The sequence below is a fragment of the Melopsittacus undulatus genome, chromosome 2, assembly GCF_012275295.1.
Source record: "Melopsittacus undulatus isolate bMelUnd1 chromosome 2, bMelUnd1.mat.Z, whole genome shotgun sequence".
NCBI lineage: Eukaryota > Metazoa > Chordata > Aves > Psittaciformes > Psittaculidae > Melopsittacus > Melopsittacus undulatus.
Window position 1 is genome coordinate 89206830 of NC_047528.1, and position 21218 is coordinate 89228047.

The following is a 21218-nucleotide window of genomic DNA, read 5'->3' on the forward strand; positions in this document are numbered from 1 at the left end:
CTGTATTCTTCCAACCCAGAAACAGACTGTGTTCTTGTGGGCAGGAGGGCTAATGAAGAGTCTGAGCACCTCCAGCATACTCAGTAGAGAAACTGAAGCCCCAGATGAACCTGCTTCTTATACTTACTTATTTACAACTGCACTACTGTATCAATTCACACCAAAAAGGCATTCATTGGAAAACATCATCCTGAAATCCTTGGTCTAAAAAGATTTTCCAGGGACATTAAGGTTTGTCTGCCAAATTAAATATACAGCTTCAAAGTAGGTTTGCAGTCAGGTACATAAAATCTATTGCTAAGACCTCAAGATATATGGTGCATTCCTCAGGGATGAGATATCTGTGTGTCTAATCACACTCTAGATGTGACATTAAAACAGACAAACAAACAAACCCAACAAAACAAAAAAAAAAACCCAAACCCTAACCCAAATAATCCCCCAGAAACACCACCACAAGTAAAAAAAGAATGTCCATCCTCACAGAACATTTAATTCGAGATTAATCACTGGATAATTCTTTCTCAACAAAAATACAAGGGTATGGATTGCAGAATTCTTTAGACAAACTGCCATTCATCAACAAAGTCCTTCTAAGAAGGAAAAAAGCTTCTGAGGATAAACGAAAAAGAGAGCTGATACATGAGCAGTCCTGGGCATGCATTCCCCAAAGTAAACAAACAACACTCAAAGCCCCAGGATCTGATAAAACAGATTTTTAAATTTTATCTTACATGAAATTAGGCTCTTGTCAAAAAAGTGATTCATAGTAATCTGTGGGGAAGAAAATCCAGTATCTAGAGACAAGTCGTCTACATCTCTATTCAGCAGCTCAGCACAATAAAAGGAATTAAACACTTTTTCATTTGACTTCAAAAATAAGATTTACTGCAGTAAGGAGGAAAAGTCTGGGGAAAAGGACTAGACTGAGAGGCTGCACATTTAATACTTAGACTTCTTTCTCCTTTTCAAAAGATAAGGATTGCAGCCTGGTACCTTTTAAATGCACTTTGTTACAGGAGTTTAAGAGAGCTAAGTTTCCTGGAAATGCAAAGTCAGGCTAAAGAAGTCCCTAGAACATAAAGACAGGTCTGAATGAACATACTACAACTAACGTGTTTACCTAGGGGGAAAAAAGAGGTATAGGGAGAAAAGATGACAAGCAGTAAAACCAGATCTAAATCATTACATTTCACACATGCCATTAAATCTACTCTTTAACTTTCATTATGAAAGTGCAGCAATCAGCAATGCTCAATAAAGCACACTGATTTCTTGCTTGCATTTGTCATAGGTATAGCCTTTCAGAAAGTCATAGATGAAGGTCATAGATTAAGCCTCCAATGCTAGCATTTAAAAGCACTTTATTGTACTCAAATATTTGTTTTGAACAAATTTCAGATTCATGAATCAGAGCCAAGGTGAATACAAGCAAATGAAGCACAGCCCAAGAAATCAGTGAATAAAGAATAAGACTGCACATTCAAGGCTCAGTGCCTGCTTCTCCATCTGTGCTTCTGTACAACTCCATGAAATCAGATTATTCACTACTACAAACTCTAGAAATATTTGGCTCATGATCATGCTGCAAACAAACAGTAGACTAAATTCATCCAAGATAGTGATATCATACAGAGACGAATCTGATCTATAAATCTTAATATAAATCTACCCTAAGTCCTTCCCTTATATTAAGCATTTATTTTAATTGTGCTTAAATTTAACTGGTCTCATTTTTCCACAATGAGGTTTGACTTCTGGCACCAGCTGGCAGAGCTGCCTGCACCTAACCATTTGTCCAAAATAACTTACTAGGCCTTATGAGCAAAGCAAGTGTATATGTTACTTTAAAGGTCTTTAAAAACATTCTAACATTTCTTACTATTTGCAAAGGCACACAGGTTGTTCAGGTTGTCACTGAAATGACTGAGCAAATAAGGACAGCTAGAATTTTATGCCTGCTAGCAAATTCTACTTCTAGTACTATGTGACTAAATTTTTTTGCTCCCAGTAATAACACAGCCTGTTTTACTACACAAACCTTCCCTCACTTAACAAGCAGTTTTCTTTCCACTCAGACCTTCTCATCACCACATCTGTATTTGTAGATCATCTTGAACTTCTTTCTTACCTTATTAATTTCCTTAACTTCTAAAACCACTTTCCCTGCAATGAACAGAAGCTGTGAGCCCTATTCACTGAGGATTTAGAATCCATTCTACTTTGCAGACCACAAGGTCTGAAGAGAGGTATTTGAGCAATTCAAATGGCATACAGCTTCCCAAAACAATGGTGAATCTTAAACTGAGAAGGGTTCAAGGCAGGTGGGGAAGCGCTTTTATAAACCTCTTGTGAGATTTACAATGTGAATATACGGAATACGAAGAAGTGATGCCTTTTGCTCTGGAGAGCAAGGTTTCCAGGGAAACAGAAGGCCAAATGCGTCCCTACAGACTGTGCCTGAAGCAGTGATCTTGCTGGTGCCCTAGAGAAGGTTAGGTCAAAATGGTGGTGAATGGAAGGAAGGGGAAGCTTCTAAAATACTGCATTTTTGTTTAAAGTATCACAGCAACTAGATATTTAATGTCAAGTATTTTCCGTAACAGCTTTTTGAATCATACGAGCACCATATGGTGCAAAACTCTTTAGCTATGCTTTCCGGTAAAAATGTATTTGAAACAAATAACAAACATTTACTTCCATAAAGCTTAACAGCTAATTCTATAAATATTATGCTCTAGCTATTATAAACAGCAACTAAAATATTCATAGGAACATTTCTGAGCTACATAAAAGCCAAGGGAAAAAATGCCTCCTCTGTTATATGATACTTGACAGACATCACCTTTATGGAACGAAAGAGAATTAAATGAAAAATACAGAGCACATTGTAAGTACACCTTATCTCACAGTAACAGACTAAGAATAGGAGTTCCACAGACCAATAGTAGTATTCAGAAGCTTTATCAGAATTATTTTATATGAGGAAAAAAACCCAAAACATTAACTGGCAAAGAAGAGAGAACACAGACTAGAAAAATTGCCTTCAGAACGATTCAAGAAGAAGAGGGCAGTTAAAACGTAAAAAGCCATCTATCTGAAACTATTAGGGGTGGTAAAAAACACAGCAAACAACCCTGTGCAATCTACATGTAAGACTTGCAACTAGAAGGTTTAGTTCATATAAACCTACATGTGCAGACAATCTCCACACATAATCCCATACCACTGGAAAACATGTGGGATTCCCTTAGGATCTTTTCTCCACTACTTTCCTCAATAGCCCTGATTTGCTCTCACACATGGGAAACCTGAAGACCTTCTTTGCTAAGCTCCCCTTACTATCTGTGGCAGACCTGACTGCCCACAGGCCCCTGGGAGTCAAAGGAGAAAGAGCCTGGAAGAACACACTGCTCTAGGTTTTGGTTACAATAGAGACAAACATATACCAGAGTATTACGGAATATGAAACACAGATGAACCTGCAAGCTCTTGTATGAAACTAGGCTACAAATTACTCTTACAGGAAGTTATATTCAGCTGGTCTTCTTCCTAATTCTCTTTTGCTCCCTTTCCTTGATTTTTGTTTCTTTCTTTCTGTCTGAATTGACCCTCTCTTCTTAGGGCACAGCTACACAAGGCAAGAAAGGAATCATCTCATGCAGTATCTAAAACTTTCTAAAGCACATCTTTTGCCATTGACACAGCTTCCTACATTACTTGGAGTACCTAAAATGTCTCATAAACTTCCATTTCAAAAGCACTGGGCAAACGCCTTGGTACCAGAGTTGAATCACTTCCAACCTACTTTTAAAATGCTGTTTGAACAACCTTACACTAATACCTAAAGAGAAAGCTTTCCTTTTCGAAAAAAAAAAAAAGTTATAAGTTTTGCTCTGGCACAAAATATACATGCAGTGTTCCACAACCCAGAGAAAGCTTAGACGTTTTCACACACACAAACACACGCTTCAATCCCACTTCAAAAAGCAGCCAATCTCTGATGCTGGATTTTTTAACTCTTGTATCAAGAGCTGCATTCTCCCTTGTGATCCATGCTGTATGCATTCCACAGTTTGTGCGTGTGACAGTATATTCAGAGCCTAGTGAAGTTCACTACCTTGCGAAAATTTAAGCCCTTGAAGTATAAGATTTCATACAACATCAAGATCTACTGCCTTGACATCAGTAAAACATGATCAATGCATTCTAAAACTCACTGTATATTAAAAATAAATAAATAAAAATTCTATGTATAAAGAGCTTCTCCATCCTTGAGGATCTGGAATTTGCCAGGCAAGCTTTAAGCAATTTGATCCTATGTCAAATTTAGACCTACTATGAGCAGAGGGTAGGACCATAAAATATCCAGGCGTTCTGTCCCTTCCAACTTAAGTTATTCTGCAATGCCACAAAAACTAAAGCATTGATTGGTTATATGACCACTAAGCACTGATTATTTCTCTCCTTTTCACGGCTCTTCATTAATGTCAGTTTTGGTTAACTAAAGGCCATATTATATCATGACTAAACTCACTGTCACAGACTGACTGCTCCAGTCCCTTCACAACCACCTCTTCATTCCTCTTCTCCCTAGCCATGTGCTCCTAATGTACTTCCCTGTAAATCCCACTTTCCATTCCCCAGCCCACCAATGCATGGTTCATTGATACTATCTCAGCAAAAGGGCTCTTTCCTCTTTCTGCAATGCCTAATTGCAGGGTTCTCAAACAGTGAGAGACTCTTCACAGAATATGGCTGGCAGCTATCTCATCATGCTATACCTAAGCAAGGAAAGCAATAGCAGGAGATAGGTCAAAATGCTCTAAAGATACCCAGGAAGACCGAGGGAGAGTAAGAAAATTTATTAATGATGAACAGCTTTAAACAGTTTTACTGAAGTAGGATCATCTATTCCAAAACTTTAGCTAAAAAAAACTCATTCACCTCCTGATTCACATTGCTTTGGTAGAAAGTAAGTTACTGGCTTACTGGTGAAGCATAGAAAACCAATATTCCCTGAAGTATAGGGTCGGTTATAACAGTCTAGCACAAAAGGGTCACACAAATTATCTAATTGCCAGAACTATTATAATGAATATGTATATTAGGATGCAAAAAAAAATAGAAAAAGCATTCACTTACACTGGATAGTGTGCAGGAACAACTTATATCTTTAGGATCTGAAATACAATACCATACATAGTTAATAATGAAAACGAGCATAATGAATACCTCTTAAAACACTGACCAGTAGTGTGATTTACTGATAATAAACGAACAGTTCAGATAACCTAGAAATAGTCCTGGTTGAAATGTGTAACTAACTTTAGAGAAAATGAAAAGGGTGCTGTGGTACTTATCCCATGCTATGACACATTAAGTACTATTCTGGCAGTCCAGCTCATTACAGCATTCTACTTATATCTGTGTAATTCTTTACTTCCCAAGTTAGGCCAGTTACAGTGAAATAAGCAATTATAAGAATCTACGGAGGGCTGAGATGGGGCACTCCCTTTTATTTTCTACTTTAAAGTGAGATAACTTCCTCTAACAGCTGACTTCTGTATTTCATAGCACACAATACACATGTTGTAGGTTGAATGGAGCACAGGATATACTGCAGACAGGTGGGACATTGTGCTAAGATATACTTGAACAATTTACAGACAGAGAATTAATGACTGAATTCTGAAGTGTTATTCTCTCAGATATGCCAGAGTCTGAACGTATATCCTCTTCAGACATACACGTGTTCTTCTCCATCTAGTATTCTAGATAGTTCTTTAAGTATTATCAAAGCTTGAGGAATATACTTTGCACTGAGTCATTTAGCTTATACAGATAGTGTTCTTCACCCATAATGAGCCCTCCATGGTTCTGGTCCATTAAAGTACTTACGTTCAATAAGAAACAGGAAACAAACAATTCCCATCACAGCAATGATAACACCAGGCACCATGAAGGAGAGACCCCAACATGTAGACACCCAGTAAGCAGCAATTAAGGATCCCAAGATATTTCCCACTGAAGTGTGCGAATTCCAGATTCCCATGATCAAACCTCTCCTGAATTAAAAAAAAAAAAAAAACCCCACAAAAAATGTTATTATTCCAATAATAAGCATTATTATTTTGAGAAAAGTGCATAAAAAATAATTGTTCACCTGGGGTGTCAGTGAAATACTTGCAATCTTATTGTTCTTTAACTGACCACTTCTTTATGCTACAGTCTTTCATCTGACAATTTCAAAGACACGTAAATATTAATAGAAGTGTTATAAATACTTCTCTGAGTCTGACACAATCCAGCCTGCATTTAACAGCACTGCTAGGGCTTGTCTATTTCTGAACAGAGTTTCTTTGATAAAAACGAGCATGCAGATGTTGTGCAGCATGTGTGTGATAAGACTGTTGCTTCTGGGAATGAAAGTCCTCCTGCAAACACATTGCACCAATAACTTCATCTTTTCTGGATATGTTAGATTTATTATGCAGAAGAAAACAATCTGTACAGGATAAGCAGAGCAAATTCAGTATTTTCTGATTACATTTTGGACTTGCTAGGCACCAGAAGATAACACCTGAATAAACCTGGATAACAGACACATCAAACTGCTGTCTGCCTCGAAATCACAGATTAAAGCTGCTGTAGAACAGCTCCAGCAGAGCTAAAATAAGCCATCAAAATACTGCTGAAGTCATTACAGTTAATAGGTTTTTCCCATGACTTACAAGGAAAGAAAACTGCCTTGCCTTCAGAAGGAGTCTACCTGGAAGAACCTAATTAACTAAACCAAGCTTTTTCCTTTGGCTGAGACAAGATTTAAAAGACCTGCTCATGTTACACAAAACACAGCAAAATAAAAACAAGAATCAGATCACTGACATTCAAACCAGAGCCCTATCCATCAGTTCACTATGCAGCCTCCTAAAAGCAAAGGCTGTTGCTTGTGCACAAAGCAAAATCTGAATAAACTGTTTTGCATAGGTTCGCTAAAGCGGTTTAACATTGTATGATGATTATCATTCTCTGTATTTTGTAACATTCACCAAAAAGGCTGCAGGGACTATAGAAAAATAGTCCGAACCTATATATTCTTAACTACGCTTTGATTTTATGTAGAAAGCATATACTTAATTTCCTTAAGTCCTTCTCTTCAACCAATTGTCAATAATGTTCATTCAATGGTATGTATCTACAACAGATGGCACTACAGTGGCATTATTATATGCTACATGCATCAAACATTGAATTTAGCATGCAGCTCTTGCAAAATTTAAGGAAAACTCCTGTATGACATGACAAAATAAACGTTATGAGTGATCACAATGCAGGATTAAAGGGCGGAAAAAAAAGGTGATTTAAAGAAAGTGACAAAAAGAAAGGTTAAATCAATTGATGCAGGTACTTTTTAAATTGCAATTTTTGAGTTTCCGCAAGTTGGTTAGAAAAAAAAAAGACATGATACAAAAAGATACTTTTAGAGTTACACACCAAAACTGCTTTGAAAGACAAATGAAAACGTGAGAAATTCCAAACTACAGTGGTATGATAACAGCCTTCATTGAAAATAGTTTTAGACTGCTAATATTTGCTAGAATTATTCTTAATTCAATTCTGAAATATTTCACCTGAAAAGCTAAACATCAGACTAAAGAGCTACCACAAAAATCTATTTTGATATGAGGAAGAGTATTTCAAACCAATACCGAACTGCTTGTTTCATCCCCAGAAAACACTGAGGCAAAAGAAAGATATTTAAATTGCTCATAATATTACAGCTCAGAATGTATCAATTTGTACTTCCAAACTTTGGATTATGTATTATTTACCTTCCTTTTCCAAACCAGTTGCCAATACATGTAACGACACTTGGCCAGCCAGTAGTTTGCACCAACCCATTAGCTATCTGAAAGTATATAAAAATAATAATAAATAAGCATAGCCTATAATAAATCAGGTTCCTAAGCAATTCCTGCTGAGTGCTGCATTGGGAAAAGGAAGCCTACACAAACGCTTTGAATTTAGAAATTTAGTGGGGGTTTTTGAAAATATTCTTTTCCAAAAATAACCAAGTTACACAGTTTCAGAGAGACTCCTCCCTCTACCTACATCTCTCCAATTATGTGCAATTTAACACAAAATACTTTGATTCAATCACATGCTTATAAAAAATAAATAAAAAAATCACACTGCACTAAACTGAACAGAGAAATGAATTCCCACACTCAAACAGCAACATAATATTTGTTTCAGTTTGAACATACAGCAAAGCATATCTGCAACCAAACAAAGTAAAGAAAAATAAACTTCTGGGAAGACTGGAAAACTTTGAACATTAAGCTTAACAGACCCCTGCAAATAAACTGAGGAGAGAAAATTACTATATTCAGGCTGAAGTAAGAACTACTTCAGCTTTCAGGTTGCACAGATCATAACTCCAACTCATCTCAACTCAACTCCTAAAAAGCGTTTTATCTAGAATTATACATTAAGACAGAGATTGCAGTGCAGTAATTCATAGAATCATAGAGTGGTTTGGGTTGGAAGGGACCTTAAAGAACATACAGTTCCAATCCCCTGCCAAGGGCAGAGACAGCTTCCATTAGACCAGGTTGCTCAAGACCCCATTCAGCCTGGCCTTGAACACTGTCAGGGATGGGGCAGCCACAGCTTCTCTGGGCAACCTGTGCCAGTGCCTCACCACCCTCACAGTAAATAATTTCTTCCTAACAGTGAATCTAAATTTACATGTACAATGAGCATTTGAATATGCAATGAAGCAACCTCACTCTTCCCAACAAAAGGAACAATTAGGCTGGCAGTACAAGACCACCCATGGTATTCCAGGATTTACTGACCACATCACAGGGTGCAGCACTGGTAGAGATTGTTAGCTTAACCCTAAAGGAGACAGCTTCTGTCTTGGAAACCACATGAGCCAAGAGTGCTGGGGCAGTGACATGATTAAATGGATGACTTGGTGAAATGGTTATTAAAGCTTGCAGTACTGAAGTTAGTATTGCTGCACTACCATGTTGCACAATGCCATGCAAACATGCCAGTGGTGAGAGTGCTACTGCACTGACACAAAGAAAGGGGCAGTGCAAGGTGCAGGCCTGTCCAAAATGACTCAGAAGTGCTAACCATATCCTGGTCCTGATCTACATTTCATTTTAGGTCAATGGTTAATATTCTTATGACACTTGATTAGATCTACAAGGGCTCTGAAAAATCCCCCACAAAAAAATCTCATTACAGAAGCTGCCTGTTCTCAGCCACACCAATGTGGGAGACTGTTCATCATTAGCAGTATAAATGTAATTTTCCTGCAGAGAAAGCCAGGATGCGTCACTCTAGTCTTGGCAGACTGACAAAAGTGAATACTTTTGTTTTAAAGCTTGCCCATATTTAAGCTTGCAAAGATTTGATCACTAACTTGACACAGACTGAAACACTTTCATTTGTTTTCAAAGATTGCTTCCACTAAAAATACATTTTTCCAAAATACAACCTGGGGCTATCCACCCTATGATTTCTGCCTGTCATAAACAACAATGTATTCCAGCATTTATATCTTCCTATCCAGCCACTAAACCCTGTTTACAGCTGAAAGAAGGAAAACCAATACAACACTAAACAGCACCATGGAAACCAAGGAGTATTGAAATAATATTGTGCCTACCTGGGCCATTATGTAAAACCACAGATTATGTATATTACAGAAATAACCCAATCCAAACATTGCAGTGAAGAGTCCGCTAGCAAGCATCCCGACTGTCAGATAGTACCGGATAGGCAGCCGTTCTCCTATCAGTCCACTTGGAATGTTGAAGGAAATAAAAAGAAAGGCAGTAATTAAAAATGAGATCATATCCCAGGCCTTCACAAATCAAGAAGATTTTATGTTGCTTAATTCTGGTGGAGGAGAAACTTTACTGGTAACTGCTGCTCCTCTTCACATCAGCAAATGAGCAATTTTTAGCACTTGTCAGGAAAAAAAAACCAACAGACATTTAATCTTTACTAGTACTGACATCTGCACAACCATCTTTCAGGAATATGCTCAAGTGGAACACACTGGAAGTCATTTATAGAGTCATTTTCCAAATGACCCCTAAGGTGAGGCACGTCTTCAGCCATTTAAAGTGAGACTTGCCTCCCTTGCTAATGATTCTAGTTTTGAAGGTTCTGGGTAGAGTCAATAAAAAGAAGCATATCCAAACAGCAGCCAATATTGCACATTTTAAGATGAGTTAAGCTTCTGTGCATTGACTCTAAAGAAAACCGGGACAATCAGTTTCATACATATGTGCAGGCTGGAAGCTGATAAACTTTGAGGACATATATTTCTTCATATTCCATAGGAAGGAAAGACAGGCTAGATGGCAAGTTGTAAAGCATTCCTGCACTAAGCAGGCAAGATGGGTGCAGGTAAGAAGCTTTCTATATGCCAACAAGTATGATACTGCTTGGGACTCAGGATGACATGAATTTTTTCCCCCCTCAGCAACCAAATTCTCACTCTTTTCACCAGAAACTTTGCAGTAGGAAAAGGACAATATCTCAGTAGTAGCACAGCCTCATAAATGAACAATAAGCAAAAAAGCAGGTTTCCGAGAGAGTGATGCTTACCTTAAATACATCCCAACTGCGTATGCGCACAGAAATGAGTAATCCAGTGCTCCCAGTAACTGCTTGTAGTTGTTCTTATCTAATTTTCAAACCAAATTATCAGTTTACATGTACCAATAACTTCCCAAACATTTTTACATGCACTGACATTTAATTTTTATAAGGCACTTTTAGATGTAAGCGTGCACTTTAAAAAAATATTTTATTTAACAAACAAAACCCTCAAATCAATTTACCACTGACTCTTTTGTCTGTAACATACTAGGAAAACACTGGTAGGCCCATTCTTAATTCCATCTTATTCAAAACAGCATTTTGGAAGAGAAAAGCATAAGTTATTAGCAAGGTGCCACCTTCTTATAGGTCCTTAGAGAAACAAAACCCAAACTGTAAAGGGCTTATTAAAAGTGGAAAGATGTGTTGCAATTGTGTGAGGTCCCAACAGTCAAAATGGCTAAAAAAAATGCACAATCATACATGCTTTTAAGGAATCAGTTTAATATATTTTTGAAATGGTTAAAGACTTCTGCATTTCATTTTCCAGCTACTCAGAGACAGATATTTTGTTTAATAGAAAGCCAAATAGGGTTCTGCTCTGTACAGCAAATGACCATAATTACAACTAAATAGGACTTTCAGGCAGGACAGAGGGAGCAGGAGGGACTCCACCCGGGCAGAAACACCAAGTATAGTCTCAAGAGACCTGAGCTCATACTAAGAAAGACAGTCTTGTCTATTTCCAAGGAGCTCTAATTCCCATTGACTCGGAGAATAAAATCACAGTTATTAAACCATTCCTTCTTTCAGTGTTACTCCCTGCTTGCCAGCTATGTTGCCTGAAAAACAGAGCTGAAAGAACAAGTCTGGAATGCCATCCCAAAGGAGTAGCTTTGCAATAATCTGTGTTTATAGGAAAAGGAAGACACTGGAGCTCAGAAGTCTCCATTAAGGTAAGTAATCAGTGTTTTAGACAAGCAAACACAGACTCCCTTTGATACAGGGACAAGAAACAGCAAACAAGTTTAACTGCATCCAAACGCATTTGGAAACCTGTGGGACCAAATAATTTCAGTAGACTGATTACCTCAAAACAGGTAGTTAACATACAGAATTTTGCCCACAGAAAATGCAGGACTCAGATCTTCAATTACCATTGAACAGAGTAGGGCTTTTTTAATGGCCAATTAAAGAACAATTAGAATAGATGGCTAGATAAAATGGAGTGGACTGGCATATCAACAGAATGGACTACTCTATTTCGCTGATGTTCTTGGCAGTGATAAAAGTGTCAGGGAATGATTCAAAACCTCTATTAAATTCAAATACAATTAAACTCAAATTTAATTGTAAGTAGGCAAATATTTATTCTATCTAAGTGAGAGGCCAGGTTCATAAGCTATTCAGTAAGTTGTCAACTCTATTCTGCAAGTCTACCATTTTTCACCATTAAAATGGGGAGACAAATATTCCTTCTGGCAAATAAGGACTCTGAAAAGTTCCAAATTAGATAAACACCAAGTAATTTAACTGAAATGATTGCTGGACCTTGACTTAAAACAGCAGAAAATTATCATTAATTTTATTCTTCACCCCTTTTTTTTTTCTCTTAATAGCCATTCTAAAGATAAATAAAAGAATCAGAACGGTTTGGGTTGGAAGGGACCTTAGAGATCATCTAGTTCACACCCCCTTGTCATGGGCAGAGACACCTTCCACTAGACCAGGTTGCTCCAAGCCCTGTCCAACCTGGCCTTGAACACTTCCAGGGATGGGGCAACCACAGCTTCTTTGGGCAACCTGTGCCAGTGCCTCACTGCCTTCACAGAAAATCCCATTTTCTGACTGAGAACTGATTACTGAAATTATCTTATAGCTATACCAGGTAAAATAATGTCAGTTATTTAGGTGTCATTAAGTAGTAAAGACATTATAAATCACCACTTAACTTTCTTTGTAAATATCAGTGAGAACACGGAAAACAATACATCCCTCCCATACACACCTCCTGAATCCTTCCATACATGAAGAAGAAATAGCAAGAGGCATATAATCTAATTACAAATATCAGTTCATTATTATGAAAAAATAAAAAAACCCAAATTAAATAACTCTTACCAAATGGCTCCCAACCGCACTGAGATACATTAGATGGCTTTTTGACAGACTGAATCTGGGCAGCATATTCTTTGTATGAGTTGAGTTCAATTTCATGTGAAGTAGCGCAATGCTTGTGCAGCTCTCCCTGATGCAGAACAGAAATTTGGAAATGGAAAACTCACTTGTGATTGTTAATCCCCATACAGCAACAAACTTAACATCTCTAGCTTTGTACCAACCTGCGTCAAACCCTCTGAAATCAGTAAAATCATTAGACATTACTGTTTGGTATTTTGCTGGCTGAAGACACCATTACATGAAAGAGTAATTACATGGTTAGAAACAATATGCCCCAGTGAACTGGTGTTTCTGATAATGAAGAATTCTGAAATTCTGCATTAACATCAAGCTATTATTGTTACCCATTATTACTCATCAGTTATATTCAATACTGCCCTAGGGTATATGATTTGCATTTAGCAAGTTACACAAGTTGAAGACCAAACTAAGAAACCCAGAATTAGGTAGTTTGCCACCAGCTTCACTGGGAAGAGAACCCCGAGTGTCCAGACAAATAAGCCTGTGATGCCCAACAGCACTTTTAACAGCCTTGTAAATGTTAGTAGAATTTTATCACATTCAAGTCCTCAGTTATGACTGATTTTTTCCAAGCATATGAATGTAAACCCATGAACTCCTAAGTGTCTATAATTAGATTAATCACATGAATTAAGTGCAGGCATAGGGGTTTCAAATCTTAAACCCAAAGATTAGACATGTACATGATATTCTATGCGGTCTCACCACATTTTATCAAGTAAATGTCACTGCATACTAGCTTTATCAGTTTTTCAGCTTTTAAACCACTCAAAGTTAAAGTTCAACACTGCCTTTCACCAAAGGAAATACTGAAAAAAGTGATTACTTCCGTGTTTGACAGAAGTAGAAGGATGTTTAAACAAGGACGCAACCTTGCTTACCTTAACTATACTGATAGGTTTCCTTGATAAATGGAAGCTGGCATACAACAAGAAAGTGAGAGAAAAAATGAAGGCTCTGTACCTACAATATTATAAAAAAGATAGAAAAGAAAGTATTTGAAACTTACTTTATTCAGATTTACTTTTAGTGTTAAGTCACACAAATATTACAAAAGTCACTGGTAATCTTGTAATAGTGGAAGACAATTTTTTCCATGTTCCCTAACAGCCTGAAGAACCACCCTAGAAGTTACACTGCTTTACAACATCTGCTGTGACCTGGTTTTGAGTGAGAGCTGTGTAGCACACGGGCACAGGACAACATCACAGTGCTCTGGAACCCACAGAGCCAATTCACCCTGTTTACAGCCATCCTTTGGGGGCTATTAAAAGACAGTTCAACACTAAACATATTTATAATCATATTTCACATTTCACTTTCTCATCTGGTTTTCTGGTATGATTAGGACATAAATCATGGCTCTGTGAACTGTCAGTTTGGCTACCGTGGGTTATTACCTCTTCCATTCCTTACTGCTTTTAGGATTTTGCTTTACTTTTGCCTTCCTCTATAACAAAAGAAATCAGCCATTTCTAGAGACTGACAGGGGATTGACACTGCCTGTGTGTACTGCCAGCTGGAGCACATGAACATAATTAACCAGCTGTGGGATTGGGAATTTTCCCTGGTACCTCCCTGGCATTCTTGGGTCTTTCTCTGCAGTTCATCTGAATTAAGGTTATCTCACAATCCCTGTCACTGCAGCCATTAAACAAAGATAACAATCTGATCTATTCTCCACTTGCAGAACATTTCAGTTGTTTAAGAAGGAAAGGGTTTTGTGGATTTGTGCTTTTAAAAACAGACAGATCACAGTGTATCGACTGCCTCCTGCTAGCCTTGATCTTAAACCTAACATTTGTAAATGAAAGGACATACATAGATACAAAGATCTGATATCACACAGCATACTATGGTCCCTATTTTTTAATGAACCTCTTTAAATAATTTTCTGCTTATGCACTTTCAGATAGCAAGGGTCTTATTTTATAGTTCTGGCATATTCAGACAGATGTTAAAAATAATGTAAAAATAAAAAAAGAGTTATCCTGCAGTAAAGCTTTTCAGCCCCATGACTGAAAGCATCCTGAAAGTGGTAAAATTGAAATTATTTTGTCCTTGTTACTGTACTAGAGAAAGCATGGTAAATTGCTCAGATGGAAAGTGCTTCGTCTTTCATTTGTTATTTTTGTTATTCACACACAATTGACTCAGTTTTCTGTCTCCGAAAGCACAAGAACTAACGCCATCCAACTTCCAGGACTAGTTTTCCTAAAGCAAAGAGGGTTTGGTTTGGGATTTTTGAGGGTTGTTTTCATTTGAAGTATTACAGTGGAAAGAACTAAAACTATAATTCTACAAGGGTATACTACACATCACATCTGGGGAGAGAAAATACACTTCCGGTTCAGAGAAGAAAGCTCGAGCACCCCTCCCACCTAGGAGTTTGAACTTAAATATCTGAAATTTACTCCTCCAAATCCATACAAATCCATGCAAAGAAAAGGACAAAAGGCTTTATTGTCTAGTGCACTTGACTAGTAAGGGTTTGTCTGGGCTCCCTCACAAAGTGTCTCACTTTTTAAATGTCAGCCATATTTATTTATTGTAAAATTGTCTATATTTTCTTGCTGTATATATTAAGCAAGGAGAAAGCAAATATAAAGCAAGGCAACAGTATTTGCCTTGCCCTGTTTCTGATACAAACTTACACTGTTCAAAACAAAGGTTGCCACCATACTTCATGACTTACCACTGATCTCGTGAAAATGAAGTGATGAAGCGAATCCCAGGAGGAAGCTGAGCCATCTACTCAACAGCTTGTATCAAATTTTAGGCAACACAATTATGCACTTCTGACAATGTTATTTGTTCTTCAGAACGCATTGCAAAGCTCCTCCCAAAGCCGTGCGATGATAGGCTGTTAACAAACGTGGAAGATACACTGCTGAGTTGATCTCCCTGTAGGCTTTTTCCCTTACACCTTCAGTCACGACATGGCAAATTCTTTACTCTGCAATTGTTAATTGCTGATCTTCAAATAAAAGATCCTGACAAGTAAATATTCTCGAGTTACTGTAGTACTTTCCAATTGTAATATTTGAATCAGCAGCTTTCTGTTTCAGAAACAAGTAATTACCATAACCAACCTTCTAGACATGAAAAATGTGATGGAGAATTTTAAGCAAATATAAATAGCAGCCTTTTCTGAATTTTATCATGTATAATCTATTTTGAGAAGTCAGCATAGCATAAAGCAGTGAGGACACAAGGGAAAGATGCGCTTCGAACATAATTCAAAGCCAGCTGACATCCAAATGCAGAATTTTTGTCCCAGAAAGACTACACATAGGCAATTCCCCACCTTACAAAGATCTCTTTTACTACATCAGAAACATTCAGGAGGCTTACATTTGTTCAAAAATGACTGTAGTGTTTTCAGCCCAGAACAGACTCCTCCAGCCTGAGAGTGGGTGCTGCTGAACAATGCTGCCAGCAAGACTCAATCTGCACTCCCTCTTCCAGCCCAGTTTCCCTGTCTCAGTCATCAGTGCTGCACAAAGCACCACACCCTCAGAAAACTCAGAAAAGAAACAAAAGAAACTCAACAAACAAAGAAGCAAACAAAAAGTGGGTTTCTTTAGCACTTGAGCTCTCTGCACCAGCTTGCCCAGAACCAGAGAGAGGTGTGTAAGTGACATGCAGGGAATGGAGAGACCATGGCAACATCAGTTTAGTTTGGTTTAAAATTTCAGAGCTTTCCTCCTGTTTGTTCAAACTTGGCCCAAAGCCCCTTAACAGAGGGGTAGTACAGGTACTGCAACAGGAATTAGCTGCATTGTTATTTCACAGCAAGTGTGAGCCAGCTGTTAAGATGACAAAAGGCACTGTGGGCAAAAGGTGTAACCACAACTCATGCATGGAAACAAGGCCTCACTGTGTGCTAACAGCAGAACCACCCCAGGAGGATGACAAGTAACGCACTGGGGGCTACAACAGAACCCATACCCTCCCGGTAGCCCAGCTAGTGGGCTTAACACCAGCAACAGCCAATCATGTTCCTGATGGGAAGTTGTTGGGATACAGGACTAGCTCTCCAGGTAATAAACGGGAGGTAAGCTAAAGCAGAAGGAAACACACCCATCAAAACCAAAGGTTTATCTTAACCTGGAAATTTTAGAGGCTGCCACAGGGCAGGCAAAGGTGTAATCCTCTCTCTTCTCATCTTTATTGCCCCATTTTACTACAGAAATCAAAACCACTCCTCAGCCAGCTGAATTGCAACATCAAACATTATCTGCTGTGTCAAAGACTTGACAGCCTCACTATCCACAAAGTCTTGTTTCCCCCAGCAACAGTAGAAAACTATCACTTCTGCGCATAACAGAGTACCCCACCAAGAGATCAAGAGTCTTCTCCTTTCTGATGAAAGATTTTTGCCATACCTGTAGTTTTCCCACACCTTTGTTTTTTTCCAGTGTCCTGGTTCAACTTGTCACCTCCCTCCCCTAAAAGTGAACTAACTTGCTTATCTCGTTCGGCATGTTCCACCACCTCCCCCTGGTCAACATAACTGGTTGTGCAATTAATCAGCAGACCCCATAATCATTCCAAAAGGTATTTCCTACCTACTCTCTGAGGTTGCAGAGGTTAGGGAAAGTGCAACCCTACACCCTCTTCCAGTCTCCCACCCAAAGCTGCAGATCCCTGCCTCCCTCTACATCAGACCTTGTAGTCATAGAGCCATGGTTCAGGCGGCTGATCCATCAGAAACCTGAAAAACAGCTGGTCCGACAGAGAATATTAACTCACCCTCTGGCCACAAAACTGCTATGTAGGATGAATCTGAAGCAGTAAGAGCATAAGGACAGGGCCTAAAGGTGGAACTCCCCTTACAACCAGGGCTCATTAGTTATATCAGCTGAACTCTGATTTCAAAACAACTGCTTGTCACTAATTTCATGTTTGGTTGAAATGAGCTGTTGATAGCTCCAGTGGGAGAATAAAGGTACAAAGAAAAAGAGGTGGGCACAAGCTACTTACAGTAGGAGTGAATCTTTCTTCCAGCAGGAGGCCTATTTCAGAGTGATCCCAAACCCCACTTCTTCTATGTCAGATATCCCCAGTACTAGAACTACTACTTAACTGATCACCCTAAGTACGCTGGCAGAAATATCTACTAGGAAAAAAATGAGAGACCAACAAAGAACAAAACTCTGAGGTCATAAACTTCTTTAAATGGTTCTCTTAAAATATAATGGGACAAGGCAATTGTAAACATAGAAAAGTAATTGTTTAACAGGTTATTATTTTACTGCTTTAGTATAAGCAGAAAAAGACTTCACGCCTCGTACAAAAAGTTTCAATGCTAAGTAGTCACACAAGGTTGCTCATCTGTGGACCTGCCAGACAGATGACACTCACAACTACCTCCTAACAATGTACCCCTGCTGTAAGACCAGAGTCACACTGCCCTAGCAAAGGTGACTGGACTTCAGCAGTGTTTACAGAACTGCACTCTAACCATTTGACAGGGCCCGATATCATTTTACCTGCTGCAGGCAGAGACACACAAGTTCTCATTTACTCATCAACAATCCCTGTCTCCATACATCCTTAAGTTCCTCTGACATTCACTTGCTGTTAACAAACAGAACTTCCTCCACAAAAGCAAAGAAACACGTGGCAATAAAATTCCTGATAACAGGCTATAAAGTTCACATCCTGCTGTAGATTAAAACAGATTTTTAGACCAAGCTATTCTTTAGACATTAACAGGCTACAACACATAACTGGTAATTCACCACTACACCCTTTACAATACCATTTTACTAATGAAGTCCAAGGACAAACTCCAATCACTCGAACCAGTTTTATGTTCTTTCCTTTTCAGCAACTATTTTCCCTGACAATGAAAACCAATGCTACACTTTCTCCTTGTACTGCAATGTATAAAGCAATACTCTGGTACTTCATTTGAATCCGTATTTACCTTCCAAACTTTGTATTGCTCCTTCAGGCTTCCCGCTGCACTGGCTGAAACATAGCTCCCTCCCTGTTTCAGGAAAACATCGCCATTCGTGACTGGCCTTTGCCACTGCAAACCTTGGCTCAGCTGTGCTGCACGCTGGGGTGCCAGAGTGAAGCTCCTGCCTGCTCCCTCTCCTCCCACCCCCGCCGCACAATTTGCCTGGAAGACAGACATTAATTCTGTGTATGAAGGGGCAGTCCTCATCAGGGTGCCCTTAAGGACTCAAAAGGCCTTTAAACACGTGCAGAGCAAATGCATATTGTAATTAATTCCAGCAGCCCTGCACCTGAGCCATAAACTGCCAAACCGGACCTTAAATGGCCGTATTCCTTCCATCTAATACACAAAGTGGAAAACAGTTAATCCTGGCTTAACAGGGGACAGGAACCCTATGAATACACAGTGAATCCACACCTGCGCCCCAGCTCTTCGCATTACCAACCGCAGCGGCAGCTACCGCAACACGAGATGACCCAGTGGAAGCCGGGGCAGTCACCCAGCCTCCCCAAAAGCCGGGCATAGGCCAAGGACATCAGCACAGCCTCACCGCAGGGCCAGCACAGGGGAAGGCGACACACACACCTCTCCTTCCGCGGCCTTCCCCAGCGGTACGAGGTGCTGTGACCCTAGGAGCCGCCGGTCTCAGCCCACGGCAGGCTTCAAGCAGCTCAGCGCCAGCCGAGAGCTGTGCTCTGCCCTTGGGTCACAGCTGCTCTGTAGGCTCCCTTCGGGTCACAAGCCAGTGGCTGCTCTGGCCGCTACCAACGGAACTCAAGAGCGCGCTACATCTGACCCCGCCGGCTGGTGAAGCCCGTGGGGAAATAAAAGGGGGAAAGCAAGACAAAAGGTGAAGGAAAGCGAACGAAGAGGCGGGTGCAGCGGCTGCCGGGAAGGGGAACGCCTGAGCCCCGGCAGCACCGCAGCGCCTTCCCCACTGCTACCGGCGGACACCCGGAGCACCCCCCGCTGCCGCCCCCGCCCGGCCGCCTCTTCCGAGCACCCCCGCGGCAGAAGGGGCCGACGCCGCCCCACGGGCGGGAAGCGCCGGCGACGCCCCCGCTCCGCCTCCGCGGCGGGCACGGCAGGTGCACGGCTGCCCACCCCCAGGCCGAGCCTACCGGGTGCCGCTGCTCCCTCTGCCCCGCTGCCGCCGGAAGCTTCCTCCTTCCTGGCCGGCCTGTGCCGCGCCAAGCCGAGCGGCCGGGCGGCGATCCGCAGCCGCGCCCGGCCGCCGGAGCTGCGCGGCGGGACCGGTCCGTCCGGGCCCCTCCCCGCCACGACGCCCAAGGGGAGGAGAGCGCCCTGCGGTGCCAGGCCGGGCCGCGGCTGGACTCTGCGGGACTCGGCTCGGGGCAGCCGGGTACCTTCGCAGGGGCGCGCCCGGCCGTGGCGGCAGTAGTTGCCGCGCCGAGGTCTCGTCCGTGCCGGCCCCGCTTCGGTGAAGCCTGCGACGGGAGTTATAGCCTCCGTGGGGCCTCGCCACTGAGGGAAAAGAAAAGCCGCTGCCCTCTCAGACCCACCTGTCACCTCGGCAGCCTCTCCCACTACCCGGAGGCGGCCCAACCCTCTCCACTTTACCGGCATCGTTAGGGAGAGTTCCGGGCGGGACCCGGTCCCGGGTCTGGCTCTGCTTATAGGTGCTTCGCTAAAGCGCTTGTCAGTTGCCTACCTGAAATACAGGAAGGTATTTCTGGTGCCTAACCGCAAACGTTAAGAAATCACACTGCAGGGTCATCATAAAACTTGTGGGGGAAAAAAACAAGCAGTGGTACTTCTTGAAATGTTTGCCTTCTGGTTTTCTAACCATGCAGTGCATTTTCAGCAAGTATTTCAAAGCTTAGTTACTTATATAGATTTCCAGCTGCAGGTGTATTTCTTTATCATGACCACCTCACCAGCATGGATAACCCTTACACTGTCTACATCATCCAAAATGGAACAGCTGCTAACAGTTACCTTGGGCAGGTTTTAGTATCTCTGTACAACTATTTCTCCCTTATGGAATATCGTCTGCCCAGCACAAGTGAGCGAATTAGGGCACTTGTTAAAATGTTCTGTTTCATTTTGTCTTTTCCCTCTCGACCTGCCTGTGCTGGTAATACCAATAAAAGAAACTCTTTGGCTTCCAGTGTGGTCTTTCTTAAGCCCTGTGTTTCAAACACTTAGACACATACTGATTTTTGCTCCAGGATCCTCATCGCATCTTTCCTTCCCCCTCTCCCAGTCAATAAACATGCCCTTCTCTCTTACAATGACATTGGCAGAACCAGGGTCTCAGAGTCACACTCAGACCATTGCAAATGCCGATACGTGTTACACAGTCTGCTGCTTTTAAGGGCTTCACTGGCAGATGTCAGATCCTGCTCAGGCTCACTCCTTCTAGTTGAGGTTTGTAAGTAGTGAAAGCACA

General features: G+C 40.6%; 1 protein-coding gene across 1 annotated transcript in view; it reads right to left on the minus strand.

The window, feature by feature from the left end:
* SLC37A1 (solute carrier family 37 member 1) overlaps positions 1 to 19977 on the minus strand; it is a 38098-nt gene extending 18121 nt beyond the window's left edge. Inside the window, exons 1-9 of the mRNA XM_034060072.1 lie at positions 19927 to 19977; positions 15530 to 15697; positions 13716 to 13797; positions 12754 to 12880; positions 10639 to 10717; positions 9689 to 9824; positions 7836 to 7912; positions 5902 to 6068; positions 5146 to 5183 (exon numbers count right to left, since the gene is read on the minus strand). Of these exons, the coding sequence (XP_033915963.1) occupies positions 5146 to 5183; positions 5902 to 6068; positions 7836 to 7912; positions 9689 to 9824; positions 10639 to 10717; positions 12754 to 12880; positions 13716 to 13797; positions 15530 to 15585 (762 nt within the window). The 5' untranslated portion in view covers positions 15586 to 15697; positions 19927 to 19977. The remainder of the gene's footprint in view (positions 1 to 5145; positions 5184 to 5901; positions 6069 to 7835; positions 7913 to 9688; positions 9825 to 10638; positions 10718 to 12753; positions 12881 to 13715; positions 13798 to 15529; positions 15698 to 19926) is intronic.
* Positions 19978 to 21218: the final 1241 nt, after the last annotated feature.